General features: G+C 38.4%; 1 protein-coding gene across 1 annotated transcript in view; it reads right to left on the reverse strand.

Moving 5' to 3' along the window:
* SULF2 (sulfatase 2) overlaps nt 1–22,075 on the reverse strand; it is a 62,756-nt gene that overhangs the window by 20,686 nt on the left and 19,995 nt on the right. The window contains exons 4-9 of the mRNA XM_082491217.1: nt 19,291–19,460; nt 14,695–14,845; nt 12,692–12,867; nt 9,501–9,629; nt 8,480–8,536; nt 7,625–7,754 (exon numbers count right to left, since the gene is read on the reverse strand). Of these exons, the coding sequence (XP_082347343.1) occupies nt 7,625–7,754; nt 8,480–8,536; nt 9,501–9,629; nt 12,692–12,867; nt 14,695–14,845; nt 19,291–19,460 (813 nt within the window). The remainder of the gene's footprint in view (nt 1–7,624; nt 7,755–8,479; nt 8,537–9,500; nt 9,630–12,691; nt 12,868–14,694; nt 14,846–19,290; nt 19,461–22,075) is intronic.

Below are 22,075 nucleotides of genomic sequence, written 5' to 3' on the forward strand. Positions count from 1 at the left end.
CTAGGTCAGTATCACAGCTATATTAGTTGCAGTCATTTCCACAGCATGCTTTCAAACTTAGGGAAAAGGGCAGTAATTGCAAAGGAACTGTGAAAACCCCTGCTTGACAGTCAAGAAGTGTTAAACATTGTGAATTCTGGCATTTTAAATTGGTTTCTAGCACATAGCATACCATCATGCAGAAACCTGCGTCAACCCCTGGAAGCAACTAAAATATTTTAGAAGAGGTAATCACCTAAATAATTAAGTCCCTATATGAAGAACTCCAGAGTGCCCCAGAGATACTTTGGCTCACAGGTACAAATGATAACCATCCAGCAGCAAAACATAATTACATATAAATAGTGGATTAACTCAACCAGTCAAGAAAACAAAGTGCCCTTAGTTCACCACTTGCCCCCAACTTTTCAGGTCTTCTATTCATTAGGCCAAAAGATGTGTTCCTAATTCAAGTTCTATAGCTCATAATATCTCACAAGAGCCAAGTCCTGAAAGGGAGGGCAGTTTAACACAAACTAAAAGTCAGTGGAAAGTGCAGACTCCCCCACAACCTTGCTCCCAGCTCACATCAAAACTCCAAAGGAAGAACCTATCCTTCCTCCTGTAAAGCCTTGCAGAACAGCTACTCAAACCATCAAATAAATGGCTTTTGCAATATGTCCTGAAGTCCATCAAGCTCACGTTGTGCAAAACTTTCCAGACACCTCATTTAATCATTAAAGCCGTTCCAGCTGGAAATTTCCCACCATCTTCAGGCAGGCCAAGTTAGCTGCTGTGCTTGTGCTTTCTGCCACCTACTGTGCTGGGCTTGTTCTAACACTTCTACTCCATCCTCTGCCCTGCCTCCCACTGCACAACACAGGCTACTCAGTTATTTGTGTGCAAGCAGAAGAGTCTGGGCTTTAGTTTAATGGAGAAATTAGTGCTACTGAACAGAAATCCTGTTCAAGGGTACACAGCAAAGGTAAAGAGAAGACAGTTTGTAACACATATTCTCCACTCCAGACCAAACTACCTGCTCTATATATCAACAACAGTAAATTAGGACTTCAATATCTATGAAACATTAATCTTAACAGCAGCAGTCGTAGACTGAACAGATGCCCTAATTCCCTCCAGTAACACTCTTCACCTTGAACATGCAAATGACCCCTTAGCAGAAAAAGACATGTATTTTTCTGTGTGTCAAAACCCCATTATTTCCTTCACAGCCGTCATCACCATCAAGTGTTTTTTGCATTATTGTGCATCAATGTCTTCTTACCACTATAGCAATCACAGACGTTAATTCAAAGTCATTACTTGAGGCCCCAATCAGAAACAAATAGCCACGACCTTCCCTGTAGGATTTTTTCCTACAATTCACTCATTTCCCTCAGTGAATCTCTCTCAGTTGACATTGTTTTCTTTAGGGGAAAAGGGCTGATCACACAAGCCTTGCTAAGAAAAGATTCCCGTTGAAACATACAGCTCTCAGAGCTGAGCCCTAAATCATCATGCTGTGCCTCATCAGCTCCTCTTTCTGTTAGGCGAAAGAGATTCCATTCCCTTTTACAGAGAAGCGAAAAGTGAAACTCTCTGATCAGTTAGTTGCCAGCAAGGCTCCCTCCCTAACAGTTTGAGGAATATAGGCTCTAGGAATCAAAATTTCTGCAGGATAATAAGGTCCTCTGTCCCTGTCACCAACCTGACAAAAACACTTCAGCAATATACATCATCTTCAGTTTATGCAGATGTTTTCTGAATCCCATCCTTGCTGCCACATTGGATGGCAAGCTAGAAACAGACTGCTTTAATCACTAGAAATACTCTACTCCCAGTCCAAACTGATTCATGAGTAATCCAGATACATTTTTTTCTTATATAAAACAGTACAGTTACAGTTTAGTTACTATGAAACAGTTGAGGTTACAGTTCAGTTAGCTCTTCTCCTTTGCTGTGGTTTGCTCCTTGTGTTATTTTTTATTGGGCTAATGAGGACAAACAGCAAAATCCAGAGAGACACAAGTCCCTTCTCCACAAGAGGTAGTTCTACTGCTTTTGCTGGTGGCTTGTCCTGCTGCTCAGATGCGACAGGTTTCAGGAGACTGTCAACCTGAACTTTCCCCTTGTTTGTTTCATACATATTACTACTCTTCTGTTCTTGTTAACTGAAAATAATTGGGTCACATCTTCTCTATAGCATCTCTTAGACTCATGCAGACAGATTCCCCCCTCCTCAGCTGGGTTTTTTGTTGTTGTTGTTGTTTGTTTGTTTTGGTTTTTTTTTGTTTTGTTTTGGGGTTTTTTTTGACTGAATCTGCCCAGTTCCTTAGCTCTTTCCCATAGGTATTATTTTCTTAATCTTTTAACTACACCCTCCCCCCCGGCCCCATACCTTTTTTTTATCCAATTTATCCATTGGCAAAGGATGAGTCTGCTTTTTTTCAGACTCATCATTTTTTCTGCCTCTATTTCATGTCATCAGTATACAAGTAGCACTGCCTGATCTTCATTCCAAATGGGACATTATTTCATTACACTGAGTCATGACTTTTGGAAATTCAGACCTCTGGGCTCTCAGCTCAATTTCAGTTGTCACACACTACAGATCACTCAAACCTTAAAATTCTAAGATAAAGGAACAATTTACTGACAGAAAATTTGGAGGGTTTTTTAATGCCCCAAACTGTAGTTGAAGTGAGGCAGGTGGGACAATCATCTAGCATGCAAATGAAAAATCAGGTATTCAGCTAAATTTAAGATTACAATTATATAATTCATTTATTATTAATATAATAATTGGTTTGTGGTATCAAGTGGTCCCAGCTGCTGTGTTAGGTACTGCAGAAGCTGAGGAGCGAGTCCAGCCTAAGCAGAAATTACATTAGTGGTGGAGGAAAAACCAGCAGCAACACAAGGGGAATTGGTTTGTTTGAGGTCCCACATTGAGTCCGTAACAGTTCTGAGAGTGAAGTCAGTCTCCTGACCTCCAGCTCGTTGTGTTTTGAACTAAACTACACTGCTACTCATGCCTGGACATTTGAAAAATTTCGGGGTTTCATTAAATGTTACTATTGATTTTGGCAAGCGAATTGGAACATCTGCTACTGTAATGACAAGGAGTTTAAAAATCTCAGTTAACAAGAGATGCAAATTTCTTGGGTTTGTGAAGCAACAACAAGAGAAAAAACCCATAAGTAAAATAGCCTCTGGAAATCATTGTAGGCTATTTCTGGCTAAAGGAGAAAAACAATTTTGTTAATTATAATTCTTGATAAGGAATACAATCCTTGAATAACAGCCCCTAATAAATCATCATGATTTTAATTTTCATGGTTTGTTGCCTCCTAACGTTACCAGTTTGAGAGCTGATAAAATTTTTAATGTATGAAGTTATCAACAAGTCACTTCTTGTTGCAATCACAGACTAAGAACCGGATCCTGAAAGTTGCTGAGCATGTGCAACTCGCACTGGAGCTCAGGAACTCCAAAGATCTGCGTAATGAGCTATTAAAACTATCTGGATTCTAGCTGGCTTGATATGCTTCACTTATCAACAGAACGAAAATTCTTTAGTAACCTCAGGTTACTAGGTACAAAAGATCCAGACAACCACAAAAGATACACAGATCAAAAGCTTTCTTCACAGTTTTTAAAGAAATTGCTTTTAAAACCTGACTTACTTTCCTAGGTCAGGCTAACGTAAGTTCAAGCTACAGTGCCGTCAGGAAAGGGAGAAAACGTAAGTAATTTTTTCTGCTGCTCCACCCTTGGCACTAGGCAATGGCTAATGATTATGGTGGCAGGAATATGATATAGAGGTACTGCTTATGAACTGCTGTAGGGGAGCACACATTGATCAGAATAGTTTTCATCACTGCTATGCCATGCTATGTCAGATAACTGGGGGGACCAGTCGCATACGTGACATACTTTTAGTTATGATATCTTCATGCCAGTTGCCAAAAGAGAATATCCCTTCCTGATACTGGTACATCCCAAAGCAATCAGAGAGAAGACTGTATCAAACCTTTCATTTGCAGAATATCTGAAGGAAAGAAAGTGCAAATTTTTCCATTTTTAATGTTCTCCTGGTGAAAACTGTCATAAAATAATATTTTTTAATACTATTTAAAGGCAAATTCTACTTCTATCAGATTTGCACATAAATAGAGCTTTGAAAATAAAAAGGATTTGAAAAAGAAAGAATGTGAATTCAGAAAACTATTTTTCTTTACACATCAGCAATATTACTGCACTATACTAGGTCCCGCTAAAGACAAAATTAGTATTTTTTTTTTTTTTCCATATGTACAGCATAGATTCCCTATAGCAATCAGCAGTGCAGCAGGTATTGCATGTTTAGCAAATGTGCACAAAATTGGCAAATGACTTAGAGGGAGATTTTGTGCAGCTGTTGTTATGATACTGTGGAGTTGCTGGGAATACTCTACAGAGCAATGCTGATATCATAATTGGCTTCCACAAAAGCACATTAATGCAGGCCGCCAGATAAAAGTGGGTCAGCTTCCACTTAACAGCCAGTTTAGAATGAAAGGCTGAACTACACTGAAGAGAAAAAATTTGTGTGGAAGCCATTAGGTACAAGGATAAATGTTTTTTATTTCATGTGGGAAGAAAGAGCTCATCTCTTAAATCCTTGAATATAAATGCTGAGCTGCTCTTTCATCTGAGCCTACAGTCTCCCTTTGTTGGATGCAAATAACTAACACAGACCAAACCCTACTAACTGAAAAAGAAAACATGGCAACACACAGACTCCCATTGCACTCAGAAGAATTTACATATATTAGTGTTGCCAAAAAAATCCCACATAATGCACTCTGAAACAAGGTTTTACACAGCGTGAATAGCCTCATCTCCATGGTCCTGGTGCTCTCTTATCAAAACGATTATAGGTCAAGGAGGGTGACAGAGATTTGCAAAGGAAGAGCATTTTGTGGTGATAGAACTGTATTCACAAACTTGCACACTCAACAAAGCAGAATTTCAAATTATCCCTCCCACAATTCAGAGCTTTTTTTCCCTCTCCTTTACTCTAAGCTCTGTCCTTGTTTCTTCTCATTCACTCCCCTTCCTAGTGTTTGTCCTTCATTTGTCCTTCTGGTCTCCTGATCGCACTTCAGATTCCCTGGCACTGCTCAGACTTCTCTGTGCATGGAATAGCAGGTCCCCAAAACTCGTCTGAGTCAAAAGAAAGATTCCCAATGACTTTAGCAAGCTTTCACCTAAATTCTGACCCAGACTTGTCTTCATCTTTGCATCGGGATCAGAAAATTCACCTTATGCACTAAGCACTCCAGGTACTGTTAAATGCACAATAATAAAGTGTCCTGCAGGATCAGGAGACATCTGCTAAATAACCAGTGTATCTGTATACCATAAACTCTCCCAAGGCAGCGGTATGTTTCTCATTTGGGTTCATTCTACTTACTATGCAGAGCTGTGAACAGCACCAGCAAACACACAACACCCATTTGTCATTTGAGAAGTTATTCTTGCTTCACTCTGAAAAGACTTTTGGGTGCACCCATATTTAGACACAGTTTATCCTCAAATAAGCACATTCATCTCCCACTATTCCTGCAGTCTAGACAGACTACTAGGACATATTCTCTCGAGTAGGGGTTAGATGGATTGAGATTCCCTTGAGAGCCCTTCCCAGACTCTAATTGCCTTGATTGTTAGGCAATTTTTCCTGATGTCCAACTTAAATTTCTTTTTTGCTCAATTTCATCCTATCACTTCCAATTACATCTGACTGAACTACTCAAAACAATTCTTCTCCTCTCTGTCTCCTGACAATGAGGATGCAGCACACGGATTTCTTATTAGCACACCTTCACTTCGGAATTTATTGGCAATTCTGAATATGGAGTTGACATTTTATGCCCACTTCTTGCAGATGTCAAAGATATTTTGTTATCCATGGAAAAAAACATAAGCCTGTGAACGTGTGTAGACAATACAAGGCCTTCCCCCTTTCTTCCATAACTGAGACATGTGGTAATTAGAGTAAGAAAGCCTGAATGTAGCTAAGTTACCTTATGCAAAGAGACAGCTTCAGTGACAACACAGGCTTGGAAAGTCTCTCTTCCCCTCTGTTCTTACAATAATGTTCAAAATAATTGGGAAGATGAAGACAAAAGGAAGAAGTTGAAACACTTCTCAAAGGGAAAATACTGATGGAAAAAGAAAAGCTGTATTTCCCCAAACTACTTACTGGATGATGTTGTAGTAGGAACTATGACTTTTCCCCCAGTTTCTCAAAGAACACTGCAAATTCAAAAAACAATGGCTTGCTCCCACCCATCTAAAATTTCAGCTCAAGACATCTGATGACAATAAACTACTGCAGTTCAGTATTTTTAGGAAGAACGGGACGTTATACTCTCTCTGTATACTAAATCTGACAAAGCAGCCACAGGAGGAAAAAAGCATCTGGAAAACGCTTATACGTATAAATTGGATCCAAACACCTAAGGAACAATGGACTCATTTCACAGGTGCACTGAACTACACGATTGGTACAGCCAGAAGCAGGGAGTCTGGCCTCCGACAGTGGAAAGTGAACTACTGTAGCCTAAGTAGCCCATTACTGACTATAGCCTTGGTAAGCCATTCAGATCATGTCTGCAAGAATGGTTATATTCCACAGACTGATGTATTCTGACAGCCCTCTGAGCTGCCAGGATATGAGGTAATGCCAGTCTAATAACAGACACATTAGCATGTGGACCCATCTACCTTCACCCCTTTGTCCACATGTCCACAGGCAGAATGTGTTACAGTTGTCGGAAGGGGGTACTCTGACTGGTACCTGGATGAGAAAGCAATGGCACAGAGTCAATTTTGCCTTGTTTCCAGAGGATGAGAATCTCCCCAAGAGGGGGTAAATCTCCCCACGTGTGGAGCTGCTGGAGATGGCTTTGCTATGCCTTTGCACTGCTGTGGTAAATTTGCAAAACCTTCTTGTATTCATACTACCCTAAATTGTTTTTTCCTGGTTTTCTTCTACCTAACTTGGATCTAAAGTGAGCGCATTTTCATATCTGCCCAGAGCAGTTAAGTAACAAGAGAAATGACACACAATCAATGAGCTTTGTGCCCATATGCACACAGGCTGCCTGCAGTCATAATTGCATGTGTGTTTTCACAGTATATTTTAGTTAAGAGGAGGGATATATTGCACTCACAGAACGTGTTTTCCAGTATTATATGTAATTCCAAACAATAGCAACAAAATGAGTTAAATTAAGAATTCAAAGCAAAGGGAGCTGTACGTATTCAGAGGGGGCTGATCTATTAGGTTCATTGTAGCTTCTCAATACTAATGAATCCCAACCACATTCTATTTTAGAATAATAAAATGTTAAAACAGCATAGGCAGTTCTCTTAACGGTAGCCAGGAATCAATACAGAAGGCACTTGAATCAGCAATTTCCTGACTGACAGTCAAGCTCATAAATGCTGTAATACAGTTTTGAGGAAAAGCCACAGAATAAGCCATTTGATTTGTAAGGTGGCATCAACGACAAGGTGAAGGACTTTGTCACAGTTAAGGTGTAAAGCTTAGCCCAACTACAACTGCTTACTTTCAGTCAGGGGTGCAATGCCCTACCTGACCAAGCTGTTCACAGGCCGTTTGATACTCAGCTCGCTGACAGAGGTCTTTCACGCGCTGGTACTTGGGTAGAAAGTTTTCTTCTTGGCCATCTACCTTCTCATTCTCTCTCTTATGCAGTAGTTTACTAGGGGGGAAAAAAGAAAAAAGACATTAAAAAAAGACTTATTTTTGCATTAATATGCATGTATTAATACATATACAGTTTGCTGAAAAGGCTCAGAGGAGCAGGTTATCTGCTAAGTCCTCGGCATCACTGACAGCCAAATCTTAATAGTCCAGTAGAAACTAGCACTTATTGTCATCTCTGATAACACAAAATTTATTCATATCATGCTCTCAGGGAGTGTACAAAAACATACAAAACCCAGACAGTGTGTTTCAGGTCTGACTGGCAGGCAGTAACAACAGCTGATATAAAGAGACCATATCCTCCTCACTCTACAGGGCTGCACTTTGCAAACCTTTCATGCCCCGTGTTACGTATTAAAGCAGAGGCACAGAGGGAATGGCCAGCAGATGAACGTGCAGAGAGGAATAGCCTTATTCGTACCCCCATGATACAAGCAGGAGGGTTGAGCAGTAGCTTAAAGAAAAACGGGATGCCTTTCTATCTCTCAATCCAAGTAAAATTCCCCTTCCCCCACCCCAACAGCACATTTATGCAGGCTGTAGGCAAAGGCCATACATCCCCTCCTATCACACAATCACTGCCATTAGGCATACTGCAGCCCTGTCCCTGCTGGCACAGCTAAATGGCTTTAGGTCTGTGGTGGAGTGCTGCTTTGGCTTTAGCTATTCAGTATCATTCTATTTAAAAAGACTGGGCTTTGTGTTTAACGCTTTCCTTACCCTCTTTCTACTAGGAACGAGTCTCTCCACACCTTCATCTTTTTCTTTAAATGGAACCTGGGAGGAAATAAGGAGAGGAAGAAGCAATTCCCACAAAACCAGTAATCAAGGCATGCCCCAGTTTTCTCTCCCACCCCCAATTCAGATGAGAAATGTTACATATAACTGCACAAGGGGACATCCAGCTTTACAAAGCAGTCACAGATGCCTCTCCAGTGCAAATCATGAACAAACACAGGATAGATTTGTTCTCACAGGGACAAAATTCACAACAGATTCACACAGTACAACTATCCCAACATAAGCATGTTTAAGGCACAGGGGATTAACTGAATTGTCCTTGATCACAAAGGATCGCAAATTAAATCAGGATTTCCTGACTCCAGTTTGGGCTCTTAACGTGTACCCTACCCCCAAAGTATCCTATTCTAAAGCAGCTGCTCTTTCCCCCTCTCCCTCCACCCAACTACTTGTAAAGCAAATCTCCTTCTTCCCTTTTTCTGCTAATTTTCTCCAGCAAGTGTCCAGTCTGATTCTCTTCCTCAGTCTTTTTCCAATGAAAGTATTGTTGTAAGGTCTCAAATAATAGCTGCAATTCTGAGTGCTCACCTCTCTTTATATTATAGTCTAATATACAACCAATCCTTTCAACTCAGTTATTCTATAATTAATTCAATATGAAATGCTTTGCTACAAATGATGCCACAGAGACATTTAAAATCTATAACTCATTTGGCTAAAGACCTTCATGTGCAGCCCTCACTGCTACACAGATTACATTTAGTATATCCAGATGCCCTACATGCCACATAGCTAGTACGTGAACCTGACAAAATTAAAGTAAGTAACTAAAGTCAGTCACATACTGTCAAATAGGTCTTAATATTTTCCAGTGAATGATGTACTCATATAGATAGTAATTTTATTATATTTTCCTTTAAATTTGCTGTACGTTGCTGAATACTTGCTCGGTCTCCTGTACAAACACAACCATGTTTACACACTCATTTCTATTTCTTACCTATTCACGGGTCTCTCAGAATCCAGAAGCTTTAGAATTGATTTACCATCCATATCAGATGGAATATCCAATCCAGCAATATCTAGAATTGTAGGTGCAAGATCAATATTCAACACAATGTGAGGATTCCTGAAAAAACATACAAGGATCTGGTTTAAAGTCTATGCAATGATACCAAGCAACTCCAGCTCTTCCACAGAGACCAGGGATCTGAAAAGGCTTATTTTGTGACATCTGCAAAAAAGAAAAGAGGACACAATCCAACTCCTTTCCATGAAGGGAATTAAAATGTAAAATATAGGGAAGTTGCATAACCTCAAGAGGGATTAATATGAAGATTCAATACTTTTGCACAGAGCATTTCGAGAAAACAAAGTAGTTCATAAGGCAAAGTTAGTTAATTATTGCAAAACAGGGTTCAAAAGTCTTTCAAAACATGAGAAAGCATTTGAAAAACTCCTTGGGTGTCTTATATAATCAAAGCGTCTTCCAAATATGCTGATGACTTTATAAAAAAGTAGATTTGGCAGGAAACACATGCTTCATCTGTTTCAAAATATGGTATAGAAATAAGTATCTTGGTTCATATCACAACAAGCATGTTCTGAAGAGAACATGAGAAGAAATATATTGCTAGACACTACAGTAAATAACTAAAAGCTGCTGTTACTGTACAGTTTGAGACAGAAAAAGGAAAGGGATCAGTGAAGAAAGAGCAGAGCAGAAGCAGTATGGAGGAAAAAAAAAAAAAAGAGAGAGAAAATAAAAGTACAGCTTTAATTGAAGTGATACCAATCTTCCCAAGCGCACAGTTATCCATTCTGCAAAGAGGCATGCCCTGTTACTTAGCAGAGTATGGCATACGGTCCTCGGCCACCACAGTTAAGAGGACAATATTTGAACCTTAACTGATTTCAAATTTGGTTAAAACATTGGCATCAACTCCTGAGTAGCACAGACAGCCCTTATCCCCAAATCCCTTGAACTACCACAGCTAAATGTGAGTTCACGCATCAGAGCATCTGGTTGCACAGCCCAGCATTCAGCAGCTAAACTAATGCCCAAATTTTTAATCACATGACTTGGTTTTACTATGGGTCTGGTTTTGCAGAAGTGTTTTCAGTTTATGTTGAACCTTAAAACTCATTTCAAATATGTCTAGGACAGTGTTGTGTAATTACCCACAATATTACATATATACGTACTGTTTATTAGCTGTGTATTATTTCTTTTCCTTATTTCTTTAAAAAAGAATACCAAGGAAGGCACTCGATTTCTTAAAAGTGGGAAAAAAAGAAAGTGAGCATACTGCTATACAGCCAGTCTTCTACAGCACTGAACATAAAGAATCACTGTGCCACGATTTGTGGGCACAAAGGAGGGATGGGACCAGATGGGCGGCTATACATGTCAGTGCAGAATTCTAGCTCAAAATACAGGACAGAAGAAAGCTGTTAAATTCACACTAATTAATGAGACACCATTTAAAAATTACTACATTTTTGAACAAGCGAGCAAACAGGCACTGACAAGAGCATGGATGATGAATTAAATTGATGTACCTAATTTGATTTTAATTACTGGTAATTGTGGTGTAGCATATTTGGTAATAGAAATGAGAGCTTAGTAATGACTTGCTACAGTGACTGCTATTAAATCTTCTTTGGTATCAAAAGGGAGTCATGACAATTACTCTGCAGGAAAAACATAAGGTTCACACAAAACATGGATGATGGAAGTTCTGCCATTTAAAGAAAATCAGGCTGAAAGGGAGGATCAATTTATTATCTGATACATTCCCCCTCCAAGGTATTTTATCCTGTTCTTCCTATTTGTTGTACTGTGATGGGCTCTGTTCAGTTAGACCGTCAGGCTGACTCCTCTCATCCTAACAGAAGTATTTTTTCATCTTCAGAAGCCATTGAAAAATAAGTTTGAGCGGGAAGGTTTCACAGCTTTTACATATGTCTGGGTGTAAAGATCCTTGAACTAGAGCAGGCGTGAAGCAGCTGGTCTCTAGTATTGCATGTTGCAGAAAAACTAGCTCAGTCTACTTGGGCCATATTAGCATTGCCTCTCCAGTAAGACCAAAAACTGCAGTCAAAAAGAAAGAGAGCACGTTCTTAGAAGGCTAATCCAGCTCACTTGAAATTCTGTGCTGCTGCAGACAAACTTCTTTCAGTGCTGAGGTAATACGTTTAATTCCACCTGAGGAATCCCTCCCCTGCTCTTTAGAGAAGTAACATTGCTTATTTCACATGCATAACTGCTGTAAATAAATTAGATGCACAGTGAAGCATCTACAGAATTTAACATTTTTGTGCCTACTGATAATGTGAATCAGGGAATTTAACCAGCAAATGGAACGAGATTTTGTCATAACTATTTGCTACCATATTATACACTAGATCTGCTCCTCTGCAGTAAAGAAAAAAATTGCGTGTGGAAGACTTTGTGTGTGTTAATTATGCTAAAACATGCACACTGATATAAATAAAAAGGCAGCAAATTATGGCACTCTGTCCAAAATCATTACTTAAGTGCAAATATTTGCTATTGAAATAATTGCTTAGAAAGTGTATTTACATAATTTCTTAGCTGATCAAAGCGACCATTTTAATTAACAGTCACATTCTGCATGCTTGCGTGCATCCAGCAAACAGCCCTAACTATGTAATCTCAAAGGATGAACCAAAAAGAATCTTTTGGGGATGATAACTATTATGTACGTTCTTCTTCATAAACTGAAACAAGTGACTCCACTTATATGTTCAGCAATAATTATCTACTGCGGCAGTCAACATTATACAATGTATTTTTTACCTTGAAAATGCCGTAGTTATGTGTATTATTTGCATCCCTCAAAAGGTGGCAAATAAGCTTCTCCTAGACTGGACATATTTCAAAGTGGCTTTTTCAACTACATGGACAAAAGTGTACTGGCTTGTGCTGCACACACACAAGCAAAAGCAATGGCATAAACCCTTGCCTGTGTTATATCGGTACATGCTATCAGTTCTACTTTCTGAGTAGGCATATTTTTCTGCCAAAGATGAGCAAGAAGTCAGTCAGGATGGGCAGAACTTTGTGCCTCTATTTGGATGCCAAGTCAAGATGACTAGACATGTGAACACAAAGGATTCTTCTGGTAATTACATACACTTACAAGCACACAATAGCCAAGAACTTACAAGGACCCAGCTTCCACGTTTGGACCTCGGACATAGAAAGGAACTCTGATATCAAACTCGTATGGCATGGACTTTCCTTTCACCAGCCCAAACTGACCAATATGATAACCGTGGTCTGCTGTGTATATTAGATAGGTATTGTCCAGTTCGCCTGTTTCAACCAATGTATTGTAAATCTGAAAAACAGGAAAACAAAATATGAAATTAATTCCACGGAGTAATACTATATGTAGAATATTGGATATATTTCTCTGCCTATGTCTAATATAGAAATACATAACAGCAGTTCAGGGTGACACTGAGATATCACAATGAACCATTCTGAATAATCCATAATCACATAATAATTTTATTAACTGAATATTGTGGCTATTACAAGGCAAACTTCTGTTTTCTATTTTAAGGTAAACACATTAGCATGACATATTTTCAAAAGTGTTTGGGTTCAGTATTTTGCACGAGAGCTGTCAAGATAGTACTAAAGACATACAGTAACAGAGAGAAAAGTTTCAACGTGATAAGCATTTTTGAAATTTTCTCTCCACCTTTATCTTTTTCCTGCAGCAAACAATTTTAATAAGATGACAGTATTTTGAATCTCACGCTTATTTAAGCAACGCTCAATGATCTTGCCTTCAGACAAATGAGTCCCCATTATGCAGAATATTGCCAAAATCTCTTCCAGATAAATATCACTCAGTCATACTCTCTCACCAGCTGGAGAACTAACACTGAGAATTAAGAGGAGCTTTAACTCTGTTTGTGGTTGCTTCTATGGATTTACATGAGAATCTTTACGTGAAACGTACCAACTTGAGCACCAAAGATCAATTTTTATAGTAGCACAGAAGAAAACAAACTCTATTGTTCTTGTTGTTTTGGTTTGGGATTTTTTTGATTCCTTTTTGGGTTGTTTTGTTTGTGGGCTTGGATTTGTTTTGGGGTTTTTTTGGTGTTTTGTTTTGGGTTTTTTTTTTTCAAATTTTGAAAGAGTGAGATATAATTCACTGGAAAGAATCAGGCTAACTTGGGAATTGCAACTAAAAAACAACACAATTAATTTTGCCTGTGGTAGACCACCCAAAGCAAAACCGTTTTACTAAACAGAAAATCAAAATAGCGGAGTAAAACAGCCGATCTCCCCTAATGCTGGTATCTGATCCATCTAAACAGGTTCAGTAATATGAAGTAGAGCTCATACTTGCCTCAATCAGTAATTATAAGACATTACGAGCAAGTTGATGCAATGCCATCCAGATAATCTCATCTTTGCCTTACAAGAATCTCTTATTTTCTGTTCTGCCTTTTTTGAATAAGAATGCCAAGAGATAAGCAGTAAATTGCAACACCTTTAAATCTGCCTTCTTACAACTGGAAACCCATTCTTTTTCAGAGTAGCTTTTAGCTAATTCAGATGTTTCTGTTCAAGACACCCAGCTTGCACTAAGAGATTTCATTATTACATTATGCACTTAATTAAAAAAAAACAAAACACCTATATATTTATTTAGTTCTAACATCTAACATCATGGGCCTGGTTTACCATGTGATCATTCTAGTTAAGACTCCTGTAGCATCATTTTTTGCTGCTGCTGTTCTTCTCTCAGAAACTCAGTGTTACAGCATCAAAATAGGCGCACAGTCAGGTAGTTATTTCCAACAGTTTGTAGGATGACTTTTCATTATCAGATGATACATCTTCAGAATTTATGATGTACATTTTTTCAGGTGATTCCCTCCCTCTTCCCCTTCATCAGTAGTGGCTCTGTGGCAACAAATCAGCTTGCTCATACCACCAAACTCACAGTACCTGTCTTTGGCAGATGAGGATCCTTACACATCGAATAGGGACACAAAATCCTCAGACGTGAGAGGATTATACACTATTAAGAAACTGATGCAGTCACCCTCCTCATCCTCCTTCGCTCCCCCTTATCTTCATATACAGCACAGCTTGGATCTTAACTCAAGATCTGTTTAGCCAAAAAAAGTACTAATCTTACCATCTCCATGGAGTCATCCACAGACATGAGTGTTTGAAGGCGCTTTCTCTGCAGCATGTTAGTGAACTCCATGTGTATAGGCTTCATGGGACCTGTATACCTCATTATCCAGTGCTTGTCTGGGTTTGGAGCATAGTTATAACTGGGAGTGCTAAGGAACAGAGAGAAAACCAGAATGTTTTAGCAGTGTAGAAAAAAAGTCATAGTAATGTCTAGCAACAATTTCTATTTGATCAACACTATAGGACTTACTCTCTGAGGTGCACAAGAAAATATTAGATTTACTTTGGAAAAGTCTTATACTTTTATGTTCTATATGAAAGATGGGAGAATGAAAAGAACCCTGTGGGGAATAAAATCTATTGAAGAGTAAGTACACATTGCTTTTGCAGTGTCCTCAGACTAACATGGCTACATTTCAAGGCCAAAAGACTAGCCTGAGAAGTCTAACTCCGCAAGTATGATCTGGATGAAGCATGTACTATAGGGTTCCTACTCATCTAATTGCTTTGCTTTCACTCTGCCCACCTTAGCACCAAATACTATGGCTTTTGCAAGCTGTTTAATAATAACCATAAAACTTGCTGAAAAGGTTCCACTATGTTCTTCAATGGCTTTTTTGAATTCAGCGTGACTGGCTACTTGAATACATTCACACTCGTGTACCTAGAGGAGCACAGGCACCCTACCTAGTGGTATCAAACTGCCTGTGAGCTCACGGCAAGCAGAAGTGGATACAGCCAGATTATAAAGATCTGCCAAGAAAAGCAGGGGTGAGGGGAACTAGGACTGTATTTTGCAGACACTTTCCAGCCACCAACTCCTTTGTGACAAACAGAAACTTTAATTACAGTTCCTGCAAAATCCCAAGAGCTGGATTCAACGTCCTCCTGGAATCGCACTGCCCCTCCAAGTTCTCGTGATCCTAGGACACCATTAAAGTGATGAGGATAAATATCACTCATTGTCCATAATTTCATGTTGTTGGCAGTTCCAGAGATTGCTTTTCTGTGCATAATTGTATTGCTCTAGGTTAGCTGGATCTAAAGAAAAGATTAAATTTAATATATCATTATTACCATGATGTTGAGTTTCTGTGTCATGTCCAACTCACTAGAAAGCTGTATTATAGCTTACATTTGCAATAAATAATATTTTTACCTATTATATCTATTACTAAAAAATCTGTTATTACTTAAGATCGAGAACCACCTTTGTCAGTTTCTTCGTACCCTGGCTCAAACACATCACTTGCAGAGTCTAAAATATTAAAAATTACTTTTCTGAAGTGATTTGTTGAGGCTTCCTTTTCTCATTCGAAGCAACGACTTCAGTCTATGCAAATGTGCAAGCCAAGAGGGTGACACAGTAACACAGGAAAAAATAGCAGATATTCAGTTATTTTCTTCTTCCCAACACAAAATTTCCTGATAAAGTCAGCTCTTATTTGGCAAATATCTACTGTTAGTTTTGCATATGCAGCAGGGTAAGTTATTAAGATAAACAATAGTAATAGAAGTTGAAACTACTTCTTAAAATACTGTGTATCTAATGTCTCTCTGAATATGACAGGTAGTCTTAAGAGTTTTAATATAAACATGAAATTAATAATCTGACAGTGAAATGTTCTATGCCGAAAGCCACTGTTAGATGCTATCTGAAAAATGTGCGTAGGCGGCAAATGGAGGCTTCTTCATATAGGGAGGAAAGGGCTGGTGTTTATTCTCTCTGTATTGTTAATAGCCTCTTGAATTTCAGAATGTTATTGTGGCTGAAATAATGACATTGCTCCTTTGAAAATGCTGACAGTTATGGAAACTGTTGCTACGTGATGCCCAGAATGAATCAAAAATGCTTGGCAAACTCCTTTTCAGCTTACTTTGTGATTTCCTGGCTGATTTGAAACCTCCCGCTGTTTAATCCAACCAAAGCCTGTGATTTTCTTTGATTACTACAAATGTAACCCTCTTACACTTAACAGATTTGTCTGTCTTATGGGAAAAATACACAAATATAACGTTCCTAGAAGTTGGTTAAGATAACCTCTTCAAATGTACTCAGAAGATAAGTTCTAGTCTGATTGCATTTGACCTTGGAAAAGATGGGTACATTTTAGTACCCTCTATAGAAATAACATTTCTGATCACTGTTAAACTGCCCAGCTGTTGCATTCTCTACAGCTATCAGTATAGGCAGTAAAAAAGGAAAACCAGCCATGTAGCCTAGGGATTTGCTGTGTGAATGCTGGTTGATGTGAATAATTTTCAAACAAGAAAAGACAGCAGATGCACATGACAGAACAAGATGGAGAGAGACTTCAGTGTAGGGTGGAGTGGTCATACCAGCTAGTACGTGTAATAATAGAAGCAAGAGAACAACAGCATAAATTAGCAACAGAAGTACATACCAGAGTTCCCAAGCAAAGTAGTACTCTGATTGTCAGTCTACGCTAAAATCCACACCACTAACTTTTAGCTATTATTAGCAATGCTACACAATGCAGTATGTACATCAACCAGTTCAAGCATTACAGTCACACCTTCACTTCGCTTTGTGGATATAGCTCAAGGATCCACTTGCAGACTTTGTCAGCGCTGCCACAAGAAGAGGTACAGAGATGTGCCACATGGCGTATGGCCTTCTGATTCTGAGGCTAGGCAAAGACTTCGTTCAGGATATTGCTTACTGCTTTCGGTCAATTCATAATAAGTGTTCTACCTGTGTTCTGATCCTTCCCTACCATATCCATGTGACAAGAAAGCAGTGAGAAATGTCTACACCTCTTTATCTTCGACAGATTTATCTGTCACTGAGGGATTCCCTGGAATGTGGGAACAAGGGAAAAAATTGAAAGCAGGGAACTAATTTGTACATACAGTGAGGGAATGATGCACGTTCTGCATTTTTACATTTAATCTTAAACCCAGGCCAATGAAAAGCCTTACAGATTATTATTATATAGTGCCGGGAAAATTGTTTAGAGCAAGATCAACAGTTTCTTTGCACAAGATGTACTTAAAATCATATTTTATGTTCATATCCAAAAGAAAAACACAGTTCCTTAATCTACTAAGATAATTTGTTTCTTTACAAACAAAACTTGTTTCCACAAAGGGACTCTTCCTGTATAATTGTAATCATTGTAAGAAAAGTCACCTACAATTAAAACCAGGTTTGTGTAACTACTTTACAATCAGGAAGATAAACCTAGTTTGTGTGAAAAAAAAAAAAAAAGAAGATTTAAACTATGAGCAAAAGAAAAAGTAGACGTAGCTCATATTTTCATTGCTGGCCTTCCACAAATCCTTCTACTGCTCTTCATCCTACTAGCATCATTAAATTGCTACAGAATGTTGCTTGATAAATGATTATCATCTCTGAGATACAAATGCCTTCCCAAAAGAACTTCTAATAAGACTGAGGTCAATACTGGGTATAAGTTATAGGATGTTGCTCATTTGGCATTTCTGTAATTTTCATTTCAAAGAAAATAAATACACATAAGATGGCAAACAAACACGAAATACTGCATGGCTGTAGATCTAGGACACAGATCTACACAGCACAAAATAATGAAATATATAATTCCAAGTTACGCAATACCTAGACAATAGAACAAAGGAAGCTTTTACGCTCAGACTCTATTTTAAATAAAGTGAAAAAGCTCAAATGGATTTCACTGGACTTTGGACTAGTCTTGAGCAGCTTTGGCTACCAATTTATTAATATTTCCATCAGTTCCCAGTTCCTTCACAAATCCAAAATAAAAATCCAAAACTTCCCCTTAAAATAAAAAAGGGCACATAGGAAGAAAGTTATAAATGTTGAACATCAAGGAAGGTACGTAGCCAGTAATTATAAAAATATTGGAATGTTTTCAGTTGTGCCAAAAGGTGATTTGGGAGAACATTCATTTTATCAGCCTGTGAGGAGATGCCTGTAATGGAGCATTACAGAACTGTACCTGTAAAATGTCTCTGTGCTATAAACAAGAACCATCTCATCATGGAGCTTATGAACATGTTAACTCGGGAGCCGGGTGAGACTGCTTTTGGGACCTGTTCAAGACATTGCACTGGGTCATGTACAGACATACCAGCTCATTCAGAAATAGCTCGTCTAATTTGGTGCTGCAGGCACCTGTATTTCCTTTCTTTCCATATATGAAACACGAGTAATAAGTATTGCATACTACATGATTTTTGGTAATGCTCATAAAATAATATATAAGGACAGGGAGGTAGCATTTCTTCCCGTGAAGAAATTACAGCCCAAGAACCAGATTTTGATCCCACTGCTCAAAGCATAACAGTGCTTTACTTCCCAAATAAGTTGTAACAATGTCCAATGAATTCAACATGAATCTTTCCATTTATCTCAGTGAGCTACAATTCCAAGTTCTACATGCAGTAGCCCTTCTCAAGATACTTAAACTAGTCTGAAGAGATAAAAAAAAATAAAAATCTCAAACCTCTTTTTATATAGTTGTGACAAACTTAGTCCAAGAGTATTATAATGCAAACATTGTTCCCCCAGAGGCACCCAGGGCTTCTATGCTCCTGAACCTGGAAATGAAATGGTTTTATCTTTCCTTACATGTGCTGTGAGGCATTAGGAAAGAGATGTGAGTACTGAGGGGCTGAATCTTCAGGGCCGTGAGGAGCAGCATGGCTTATAACCATCAGTACAGGCCTGTGAGGATACATCTTCTTTGAGATTCTGAAGAAGGTAATACTGTCATTGGTAATCAGATCAGTTAGATAATCCTGCAAGTAGAAGTAAAAGTATAATGAGATACTTGAAAAATAATTTCAAGTTGGGGGGTGAGATGGGAAGGGGAGGTCTGAGGTATCACAAGAAACAGGAAAAAAGAAGCTACTTCACTCAGAATGGGAGGAGGAGGGAGTAAGTTACAGATGTTAAAACTTCAAAACCTAAAACCAAATTGTCCTTTTTCGCTGCCTAGAAATATGAAAAGCAACAGCTTCCTCTCAGAAATGAATGACGTTAAAGAAGATCAAATAGGACTCTCTCTCCTCAGAATGTGTAATTACACAATGAAGATCACAATACTAAATACAATGACCAGTTATCAAAAAAAAAAAAGAAAATTACAGGTCAATTTCTACACTTTTGGGTGTCAATATCTTCAGGGTGTATAGTCTGACCATTACGTTCATTCTTCTTATCCTCCCTCTGAATCAGAAGTCACTAAAGCTAGAAGATGCTGGGCTAAGTGGACCAAAAATTTCATTCAATATTCAGACACAGTGACTGATAGAGATATACCCTATCAAATAAATTGCTGAGAATTTAGAAAACTTCCTTTGGAAGTTATGGACTATCTTTCCATTTTCTAAGATGTACCATTGTCATTCTTCTGATATCTGCTGGAGTTACACGGACTGAAGACAGTATTGTTAATGACAAGCCACGTTCTCTCTTAGGCTGCATTCACAGGAATTTCTGCAATAATAACCCTCAAACATGAGTACGATACGAAACTGCACCTTTATAAGACAAAATAACAACTGCCACGTCACATCTGAATGTATAAATCAGACATAACATCTGCCTCTGGTCAAGTGAACAAGTACAAGGTGTGGTACATACTGGATTGCATCTCCTTTTCAGTACAGCTTTCTGTCTGTGGTTCAGACACTTGCTCCTCTTTCCCACTGCTGACTTCCTTGGTCTGAGAAGTCAGCTTACCATTCACCAAAGGAAGCCTTTTTAATTGACTGTGTTTACTTTCCCCAAGTTATTTCCTGTGTATCCCATAACAAGGCTGGCAAAGTCTCCATTATAATTTTACACATTGGTCCCAAATATGAGGTGTGTCTATTATGAAACTGCCATCATTATGACTGTTGTGGATATGATAGTTTCACTCATGAAAGCAGGTGTAAATAGGCATAATTCCATCAAAGTTAACTGAAAGACCTCCATTCATAAGCATATGCAGGGGAAGGGAGAATGTAAAATAAGTCAGACCAAAGCAAAACTGACTTCTGAGCGTACTTTCAATACCTGAAACCATACTCAGAGCTGAGAGAGAATACTGGAGTGCTCTCAAAAATGCACTGACATTTAAAATGGGCCTGTTCTTTAAGCTGGTTGTTCACTTTAAGTGTGTAACTAATTTTTGATTTAGCTGTTACAAGAGCATAGTTTTCAAACTTCATTTTGAAGAGGAAGGTTTTCACCTGGTCAAAGTGAAAATCGTTCAAATTCAACATTGCAAAACCAGTGTTTACCAGGCCAAAAGACTAAACAGAAACATTTCCCTTAACTGATTTCTTTTTTTTTTTTTTTTTTAAGCTCGAGATTTTAGAGGTTGCAGTAGACTATGTGAATGCATACAAAACTAAAAATTCATCTAAAAAAGTTGACAGAAACTGACAAAGAAAAAAATCAAAGTAGAATACAACTTGTTATAAAATCTGAAAGAATTTGCAAAGATTTGATTTTCAGAGGATAAGTGCTTAGCAGTTGCTTTGGAGGACTGAATCAGTAATGCTTTTTTCTAGTTTTCCACTGACACATAATTAAAATTAACTATGTCAAGTATATAGGGCTAAAAACTACAAGTTTCCAGCAACAAAAACGGCAGGAAAGAAAGAGAAGCAGTCCTGTATTTCATCTTTTGCTTGTTCATTTGAACTCCAGTGTTAACATCAACAGGTGCTGTTGCTCTGCACACCATCATCTGTTTATTGCCATAGCTGGGTATTATGCAAGAATATGAAGATTATCAAAACATTTATATTCTCATCAGACTTTTTTTTTTGTATTTATTACCAAACTTGGTAAGAAAAAAATAAACCAAATGAAAACCTAAACATTCTCAAGTATGGCATACACAGAACAGAGCTGAGGATACTGGAACATAAAGTTCCCTGTTGGGTTCTTGGTACAATGGGGAACAGTGCCCTACGAAATCACTTGCCTGACGTTGTTCCACATAAGATACAATTCCATCATAACATTTTTGGTACATGGTTGCAAAGATTAGCTCTCTCACTCTTCATAGATCAGAGGGGAAATAAAAGACAAAGAATTCTGTACATCAGTTGCCCCTTTCCCTTAGCAGCTGGTGACAGAAAAGAAAACCCTAAAAGCCTGTTAAGTTTTACCTTTTGACACAAAGTACATTCAATTAAAAATAGCAAATAGGGGAGGGGACGGGGGAAATCACACAGACATCAGCCTTTTAAAGGAAAAACTGACTGTGAACACATTGCTAATAAACCACAATATCGAGGCAGGATTTGAGCTCAATAAGAGAAAGCAAACCGGCTCCCTGTCAAGCAAATACACCTTACAAATTAGCATCACTCCAGAGCAAGTCAACTTCATAAGTTACATACTACTTAAACTA

Source organism: Vanellus vanellus, assembly GCF_965231255.1.
Source record: "Vanellus vanellus genome assembly, chromosome: 15".
Classification (NCBI taxonomy): Eukaryota; Metazoa; Chordata; class Aves; order Charadriiformes; family Charadriidae; genus Vanellus; species Vanellus vanellus.